This window comes from Entelurus aequoreus, linkage group LG21 (genome assembly GCF_033978785.1).
Source record: "Entelurus aequoreus isolate RoL-2023_Sb linkage group LG21, RoL_Eaeq_v1.1, whole genome shotgun sequence".
NCBI lineage: Eukaryota > Metazoa > Chordata > Actinopteri > Syngnathiformes > Syngnathidae > Entelurus > Entelurus aequoreus.
Genome location: NC_084751.1, coordinates 34162245 through 34172281, shown reverse-complemented (window position 1 = coordinate 34172281; position 10037 = coordinate 34162245). Strand labels below are relative to the sequence as shown.

Here is a 10037-nt window from a genome sequence, read left to right as displayed (position 1 = left end):
GTACTTGTGTATGTGTAAGGGGAAATCTCTATTTATGATTCTGATTCTGTTATACACTTGCAAAATTAGTCGAAAAAGCCATCTTGCTACTGTGCTAGCATTAGCATGATCTTTGTACCGTCTCACCAGTTTTTGAGGTGTGTTAGCATGCAGGTTGGACTGCACACTTTGCACTACACAACACAGGATGTTTGTATATCAACCAGCATGAGCTACACTGCAAAAACTGAAATCTAAGTAAGATTAAATATCTCAAATAAGGGTGATATTTGCTTATTTTCTGTCTGATAATATAATTCTTCTCACTAAGCAGATTTTATGTTAGTGTTTTACTTGTTTTAAGTGTTTTGGTCCTAAATGATCTCAGTAAGATATTACAGCTTGTTGCTGAGATTTTATGACCTATATTGAGTAAAACATGCTTGAAACTAGAATATCAACTGTTGCAAAGCTGTGTCATCAACACTCACAAGTATAAAACTACTTTTTTAAAGTAATAATTTCTTATTTCAAGCATGAAAAACAAAATCATGACTTTGACACAATTGTGTCTCATATTAAAACAGATGACAGCCAAATGGACTTTGCTGTTTTATTTTCAATGAAACAATAGAAAATACGTACTCATGTAGTAGTACAGTTGTTATTAGTGAGAATATACCGTATTTTGGAGTATAAATCGCTCCGGATTATAAGTCGCACCGGCCGAAAATGCACAATAAAGAAGGAAAAAAACATATATAAGTCGCACTGGAGTATAAGTCGCATTTTTGTTGAGGCATAAATGACGAACTTAGAACGTGCCTGGTATGTTAACGTAACATATTATGGTAAGAGTCATTCAAATAACTATAACATATAGAACATGCTATACGTTTACCAAACAATCTGTCACTCCTAATCGCTAAATCCCATGAAATCTTATACGTCTAGTCTCTTACGTGAATGAGCTAAATAATATTATTTGATATTTTACAGTAATGTGTTAATAATTTCCCACATAAATCGCTCCTGAGTATAAGTCGCACCCCCGGCCAAACTATGAAAAAAACTGCGACTTATAGTCCGAAAAATACGGTACTTATTTTAAGGTATTTTGGGGTTCATTGAGGCTTTACTTGTTTTTCTTGTTCTATTGGCAGATAATTTAGCTTAGTTCAAATAAAATACCCCTAATTTTTGTATTTTTTTTTCTTGTTTTTGAAACCTGACTTTTTGCAGTGTACTACTAATATACATACAATAATGTATACACAGTATGTAGTAATAATTATGATGATTGTACTTCACTTCTTCAGACTGTTGCAAGGACTCAAACGTTGCCTCGACCTCCAGCCACAAACCCGAGTGTCCCGGCAGAGCGGCGGCAGCTGCTGCTGTGTGTCCCACGTCGCTGCTGTAAGGAACATCGACACACTAATCATGTGACCTCCGTCTTCCTGTCACGCTAAAAGTCCATGTCTCGTGCTCCTCAGTCTCTACCTCCACCCTCAAGCCGTCCACATGTACGGCAACAATTCCAGCTCGCCCTCGAAGGAGGACAAACAAAGGTCGTCGCGACCCCCACAGCGGGTGGTGCCGCGGCGCTCCGTGGACGAAACTCTCCAGGAGGCCTGCATCATGCAGGACAAGTCCAAACACATGCTGCGAGAACTGGAGGAAGGAATGCGCCATCTGGAGCAACAGTTCAAAACACACTACTAACTCCACCTCTGCATAATCAGTGCCTGTAAACGTGCAGCTGGCAAGGACACGAAGCTGTGTGAGTCCATCCATCCATCCATTTTCTACCGCTTGTCCCTTTTGGGGTCGCTGGAGCCTATCTCACATTTTTGACAATTAGGTGAAAACAGCAACTCATCGCCTGCTCAAGGTTTAACATTTACTTCCTCGTATATTCACCATTTTCTTTTCACTGCTCTGAATTGTAAATATTTTTTTTTTATGATATCTTGAATACAAAGTGGTTTGATGGCACTCAGGGTAAAGAGTGCTGCATCTATGAATCCAGCAGAGGGCGGTGTCTCACAAGTCCATTCAACATTTTCCAGCAGGAAGATGCTTTGACAAGATGTAAGTGCACTTTTTCTAAGTACAACAGTTGTTATTTTATCAGTCCCTCCAGTAAAAAATGGCTAAAATTGCAGCAGCTTTTTGAAAAAGTTGCGATTTTTTAAAAATTTTTAAAGGCCTATTTTTTCTATAACATCTAACTGTTGTAATTTTATGAATTTCTTATCATTGTTTTAATTGTTCCTTGTAACCTTAACCTAAAAAAAAAACTAACAAAAATTGAAAAACAATACCGTATTGAAGTTCTACTCGTTATATACCACACAGAATTAAAAGTAAACACTAGATGGCAGTAAAAGCACATACTCTTTGTCAAATTATTATTCTGCTTAAATTAATTATAACTAATAACAATAATGATTAATAATTATGATTACAGAGAGAAACACCACCAAAGGCTTCATTATCATTCATGTTGCAGACATTCTCAGTGTATGTTTTACACTTGAAAACATACTTAAACATTTATGTTTTAACACATTTAAGAGTATTTGTGAACTGATGAAAGTAATCTAAGCTCTTTTTTTTTTTGGTGAAATGAGAGCTTATCATCACACTTTAACATCTCTGTCATGTAAATGCTGCCTTTTTGCATATATTCTTAACTGTTTTATCGTTGATAAATACATACATACATGTATGAACAACTTCCAAATAAATGTTTATAAACCTACAATACCCAGAAGGCTTTTCAGCAGACACAAGACATTGATACAAGGTTGATTATACATACACATCCTTTAAAACTGACTTTGAAACAAAGTTGTAAAATAGTTGTATTTGTAAATTGAGACAACGTTTTTGGTTGGGAAATGACCAAATGTCGATGGTCAAAACAATGCTGGGTTATTTTTGATAACCTAATTTATGAGTTGCTAGTGTTGGGTTACATTTTGGAGTTATTTTTAAGAAGGGCAATCCATTTTTTGGGTTATAAGGGTGTTATTTTAACTCAAATTTCTGGGTTTTCAAAATTATGAACAATTTTTGGATTGTTTTTCAACGAGTAATGCATATTTGAATAAAAGGCTTTTTTTTTAATTAAAAAGTAACTTTTTTCTTGAAGGGAATTTTATTATGTACTTTTTTCCAAGATGGCTGCGCTTCAGAGCAGCGGCTTCGTGCGAGCGCTCCTGGAAGTGTAGACCGATTTGGCAAAAATACCCCTCAATTCAGTCAATTTCATGGCTGGCTCACAGCGTGTTCACTCCGTGATCACTTACGACCGACTTACGATTCTGGATGTGGAGAGATCGGGCCATTTTGGGCTGAAAGATGCGTGTACGGTGGACCTACTCGCTAGCTTGGGAATTCTTCGCGAGCTACATCCAGCAGTGGCCTTTGAAGCAGCGGCGTCGACTACCAGCGGAGACCGTCAGCGAAAGAGACGTAAGCGATGCGCTCGGAAGCAGAAGCGGGGGTGTCGGGCGGGGCTAACAACAAAGCTAAATGCGTTGTTGTTAGCGGGGCTAACGAAAAAGCTAAATGCTAATCCACAAAGAAGCGCTAATAAGGAGTCTGTTAAGATAGAACTAGCCAGCGCCAGGCTGGATAATCCCTGCACACATAGCAATTCTTCTAGAATAATATACAACTCACATAATGTTTTTTCTGCGTCAGAGGTGGACATGCATTTTACTGAGGTGGCAAACAATCTAAAAATTCCTGTCATATCAATTCCTAGATATGGTCGAAATTATTTAAAGTGCACTATGCATAATAAACGTAACATTATTAATATTGCTACTACGGATACTTTCAACAAAAACTCCTCAAAACAGCCCACTACCTATAATATGGGCTTTTTAAACATAAGGTCATTGTCTTCCAAAACGTTATTAGTTAATGAAGTCATCAGAGACAACAATCTTGATGTCGTTGGTCTAGCCGAGACCTGGCTCAAACCAGACGATTTTTTTGCGCTGGGTGAGGCGTCTCCTCCTGGCTATGCGGGAACGCATATTGCCCGCCCCATTAAAAGGGGTGGGGGTGTTGCACTAATATACAACAAAAACTTTAGCCTTACCTCGGACCTAAATAATAAATATAACTCGTTTGAGGTGCTTACTGTGAGGTTTGTCACACCGCTGCCTCTGCACCTGGCTGTCATCTACCGCCCCCCAGGGCCCTATTCGGACTTTATCAATGAATTTTCAGAGTTCGTTGCTGATCTAGTGACGCACGCCGACAATATAATCATAATGGGAGACTTTAACATCCATATGAATACCCCATCGGACCCTCCATGCGTGGCGCTCCAGACTATAATTGATAGCTGTGGTCTTACACAAATAATAAATGAACCCACGCATCGCAACGGTAATACGATAGATCTAGTGCTTGTCAGGGGTGTCACCACCTCTAAAGTTACGATACTCCCGTACACTAAAGTAATGTCCGATCATTACCTTATAAAATTCGAAGTTCTGACTCATTGTCAACAAACTAATAATAATAATAATAACTACTATAGCAGCCGCAACATTAATACTGCCACAACGACGACTCTTACTGACCTACTGCCTTCAGTAATGGCACCTTTCCCAAATTATGTGGGCTCTATTGATAACCTCACTAACAGCTTTAACGACGCCCTGCGCGACACCATTGATAGTGTAGCACCGCTAAAGCTAAAAAGGGCCCCTAAAAGGCGTACCCCATGGTTTACAGAAGAAACTAAAGCCCAGAAATTATCATGTAGAAAGCTGGAACGCAAATGGCGTGCGACTAAACTTGAGGTTTTCCATCAAGCATGGAGTGATAGTTTAATAACTTATAAACGCATGCTTACCTCAGCTAAAGCTAAATATTACTCAAATCTCATCCACCTCAACAAAAATGATCCTAAATTTTTGTTTAGTACAGTAGCATCGCTAACCCAACAAGGGACTCCTCCCAGTAGCTCCACCCACTCAGCAGATGACTTTATGAATTTCTTTAAAAAGAAAATTGAAGTCATTAGAAAAGAGATTAAAGACAATGCATCTCAGCTACAACTGGGTTCTATTAACACAAATACGACGGTATATACAACGGACACTGCCCTCCAAAATAGTTTCTCTCTCTTTGATGAAATAACATTGGAGGAATTGTTTAAATGTGTAAATGGGACAAAACAAACAACATGTCTACTTGACCCAATTCCTGGGAAACTTATCAAGGAGCTTTTTGTTTTATTAGGTCCATCAGTGTTAAATATTATAAACTTATCACTTTCCTCTGGTACTGTTCCTCTAGCATTCAAAAAAGCGGTTATTCATCCTCTACTCAAAAGACCTAACCTCGATCCTGACCTCATGGTGAACTACCGGCCGGTGTCCCACCTACCGTTTATCTCGAAAATTCTCGAAAAAATTGTCGCACAGCAGCTAAATGAACACTTAGCGTCTAACAATCTCTGTGAACCTTTTCAATCCGGTTTCAGGGCAAATCACTCTACGGAGACAGCCCTCGCAAAAATGACTAATGATCTATTGCTAACGATGGATTCTGAGGCGTCATCTATGTTGCTGCTTCTTGATCTTAGCGCCGCTTTCGATACTGTTGATCATAATATTTTATTAGAGCGTATCAAAACACGTATTGGTATGTCAGACTTAGCCTTGTCTTGGTTTAACTCTTATCTTACTGACAGGATGCAGTGTGTCTCCCATAACAATGTGACCTCGGACTATGTTAAGGTAACGTGCGGAGTTCCCCAGGGTTCGGTTCTTGGCCCTGCACTCTTTAGTATTTACATGCTGCCGCTAGGTGACATCATACGCAAGTACGGTGTTAGCTTTCACTGTTATGCTGATGACACCCAACTCTACATGCCCCTAAAGCTGACCAACACGTCGGATTGTAGTCAGCTGGAGGCGTGTCTTAATGAAATTAAACAATGGATGTCCGCTAACTTTTTGCAACTCAACGCTAAGAAAACGGAAATGCTGATTATCGGTCCTGCTCAACACCGACATCTATTTAATAATACCACCTTAACATTTGACAACCAAACAATTAAACAAGGAGACTCTGTAAAGAATCTGGGTATTATCTTCGACCCAACTCTCTCGTTTGAGTCACACATTAAGAGTGTTACTAAAACGGCCTTCTTTCATCTCCGTAATATCGCTAAAATTCGTTCCATTTTGTCCACAAGCGATGCTGAGATCATTATTCATGCGTTCGTTACATCTCGTCTCGATTACTGTAACGTTTTATTTTCGGGCCTCCCTATGTCTAGCATTAAAAGATTACAGATGGTACAAAATGCGGCTGCTAGACTTTTGACAAAAACAAGAAAGTTTGATCATATTACGCCTATACTGGCTCACTTGCACTGGCTTCCTGTGCACCTAAGATGCGACTTTAAGGTTTTACTACTTACGTATAAAATACTACACGGTCAAGCTCCTGCCTATCTTGCCGATTGTATTGTACCATATGTCCCGACAAGAAATCTGCGTTCAAAGAACTCCGGCTTATTAGTGATTCCCAGAGCCCAAAAAAAGTCTGCGGGCTATAGAGCGTTTTCTATTCGGGCTCCAATACTATGGAATGCCCTCCCGGTAAAAGTTAGAGATGCTACCTCAGTAGAAGCATTTAAGTCTCATCTTAAAACCCATTTGTATACTCTAGCCTTTAAATAGACTCCCTTTTTAGACCAGTTGATCTGCCGTTTCTTTTCTTTTCTTTTCTACTCTGCTCCGGGGTGGACCGCTAGCCTGTTCATCGGATGGGGACATCTCTACGCTGCTGACCCGTCTCCGCTCGGGATGGTTCCCGCTGGCCCCACCATGGACTGGACTTTCGCTGATGTGTTGGACTTTCACAATATTATGTCAGACCCACTCGACACCGAGGATGTCGTTGTGGCTTGTACAGCCCTTTGAGACACTTGTGATTTAGGGCTATATAAATAAACATTGATTGATTGATGATTGATTGATTGATTATAGATTAATCTCATTAACATTATTTTCAATCAGCCAACAACTCAACTTTTGGGTAAATAATTCAACCCAATAGTTTGGTTGGGAATGACCCAACATTAACTTATCATAACTCCACTTTTTAGTTAAAGAATTCAACGCAAAAGTTGGGTTGAAAAAACTAACCCAAAATGTTGGGTTAAAATAACTCAAATAAGGGGTTCGTCCTTTTCTGAACCAGCAGTTGGGTTAAAATTGGGTTATTTTTCAACCCAACATTTTTTAGTGTGTGATATTGAATAAACGTAAAAAAGTATGTTGATTCAATATTGTAAAATATTGATTGGAAAATTACCAAAATTCAACGGTCAAATCAATGTCAGAACCCAACATTAATTAAATGTCGTCAAACAGCATGTTGTTTTAACGTTATGTTTGAGCTGCTCAACATCAGGACCTAATTCAACAAGTTCTCAACGTTGTTTTAATGTCTTGTGCCTGCTGGGCTAGCCTTAGACAGGAACAGGAAGTAGGGCTGAGCTCTATGCGGGAAGAAGGCAACTGTGTCATTTGCTCAATATAAGAAGTCGATATGTTGTTTTTGTTTGGCCAACACAAGAAACAAACATACGTTTTGATCAGACGGTTGACGTACAAATGTACACACCCTTTCACTCCTTTTTTCTTGCCTTCTTTGAACTCATCTGTGGAAGTTGCCTCCTAGCAACTCCACTGTCAGCCAAGCGTGCAGGTTTTAACAAGGTTTTAATAAACATAGGTTTTTAACAAAAGTTTTCTCCAGCAGAACGCAACCTTTCAGTCGCGTCCGTATCTTCTCTCTCTGCCTGCTCCCGGCCGCTTACTGTTAAAGACAACAGATGATTAGATTAACACGTACTACCTGTGAAATCGAATCACCTGCCAGCTGTGTCTCGCCATCAGCACTCCCACGCCCCCGTCTGATGGTGCTCTGTCCTCAGCACCATGGACAGAGGCGGTGACCTTTGCTCCTGCAGGCAGCGCTGACAACATCTCCCTCCAAATCATCCAATTAGTATTCAGAAATCAATCATGGCCTCACAGAGAATCAGAAAATATAAAGGCCTTTTAAAAATTGCCCATTTTATCCACTGTTTAAAAATCAAAGTGCGAAAAGATCTGCAGGTTGCCAATGCCGGATTTATACGTCCATCCATTGTGGAGCCTATCTCAGCTGCATTCAAATGCCTGATTTAGGTGATTATAATTAGACATTGTAGGGTGTTTTAGTGCCTATTCACAGTTTTTGTCATTTTGTATAAACTCAAGCCGTGTTGAATATCTCAGTTGTGTACTTTTTTTAAAAATCGTGAATTCAAACCTGCCAAGAAGTATGATTTCCAGTAATCAAATAAAACATTGGGCTGCCTTTTTTTTCTATAAAATATGAATTCTTTGTGAATGAGTTCTGATAGTAGTTACTATAGTTTTCTACAGGTGCATACATTGGATTGTTTTAGCAGTGATGTCATTATGCTGAAAATATTGTCTAAAAAATATCAAGAAAAGTCATTTAACATGTCTTTCTGTAAACGAAACACATTTTAAAGTCTATTCCAAACATGGACAGTAAAGTCTAACCTTTGCTGTACATGATCTAAAATGTGTCTTCCGTTTGTCCTCTAACATCTACTAACTGTAAAGGTCATATAAAGGTAAACTTTGTACTTGTTTGTTATGTATTATGTTTGTATCATCACTATTATTGTAAATTATGTGTATGTCTGGTCTTATCATCCTTGTCCGGACAGAAGGGCGACACGGCAGTGCGTCTGGATCAAAAAGACATCTGAACCAAAAGTTGCTTTTATCACAAGCGAGTGTCATTATACAGGACTGCAGTTCCTGGAGGAGGTCAGGTTAACAAAATGAGGCACTCCTAACCTGGAGGAGCCAAACCATAAATTTTATATTCCTTCGTTCTCTTGTCTGGATGTGTGTTAATTCAAGAGAGTACAACCTGACCACGTAAGGAGATGTTCAGGTGTAAGTGACCGGAAAACAACCTCTGTATGTTGTAGACAGCAGCTTTATTATTGTCCATTCTTAACATGTACAAGACACATAAGAACTGAAATTACATTTTCGGCACAATCCCACTAAGAGCAGACATACGTTACAAGGGGACAAGACGGGACCGCCAACGGATCAGCCACTTACAGCGCTCCTTAAAAAGGTGGGAAAAAGGTGACATTGGGAAAGGGGGGAAGAGTAAAAAAAATATCAGTCTAAGGCTGGACCCTCAGGAGGGGTCCAGACTGAGTCCGAGGGAAAAACCTCACATAGCATAGCACACATAAACATGGTACATGTAATCGCAACAGAGGAGGGGGAAGTTGGGACCCTGGAGGCCGGCTGCCGCTATAAAGCGCTACTCAGCCCCCAGAACCCCGGAGGAACTCAAATGTTGGCGTGAAGATAGACAAGGAGTCTCTCCTCCAGGTTAGAGCTATCACTTTCACATTCCAAAGTCTGAATTTATTGCCTCTTCTCGTGAGTCCACATGCGAATGTCCAACGAAGGCTACTTAATTCATTATGGGCTCAACCATTATTTACTTCAACCTGGTGGTTCGCTTTCTTCAAGTTGAATACAAACATTCACCATATGTAGAACATAATATGAGTTAATTCACTTCATATATATCAGGGAGTTATTCCAAGAGACAGGCTAAGTGAAAACTCTTGAGAATGTACATGCAGGGTTTTCTGTGACAAAAGACGGACTGTGAGTCAAACTCAGATTTGGTTACCATGGTAACTTACTCTGAATGTGTTCTTTCATAACCTAAACCTATAGATTTACGTCAGCGGAAGATTTTGAGGTTATATTTAGTTGTATATACTATGATTATATAACAATATCTCAAGACAATTTAAAAAAACACCCTTTTTTTTACATTTGTAATATTGATGACATTTATTTGAACCAGTCGTGTCCAAAAATGTGGCACTGGCGCTCAATTGCAACCCGCAGGTAACTTTATAACGGCCTGTGGCACATTAAAATAAT

General features: G+C 39.4%; 1 protein-coding gene across 10 annotated transcripts in view; it reads left to right on the top strand.

The window, feature by feature from the left end:
• akna (AT-hook transcription factor) overlaps positions 1–8947 on the top strand; it is a 68402-nt gene extending 59455 nt beyond the window's left edge. For 5 of the 10 annotated variants that reach the window (XM_062031549.1, XM_062031545.1, XM_062031544.1 and 2 more), the window contains 2 exons: positions 1299–1398; positions 1476–3137. In XM_062031549.1, coding sequence (XP_061887533.1) covers positions 1299–1398; positions 1476–1704 — 329 coding nt within the window. In that variant the 3' untranslated portion in view covers positions 1705–3137. Of the gene's footprint in view, positions 1–1298; positions 1399–1475; positions 3138–3167; positions 5123–7928 lie in introns of those variants that run through there. The other 5 variants (XR_009823671.1, XR_009823670.1, XR_009823668.1 and 2 more) reach the window with 5 other exon arrangements.
• The last annotated feature ends 1090 nt before the right edge of the window (positions 8948–10037 follow it).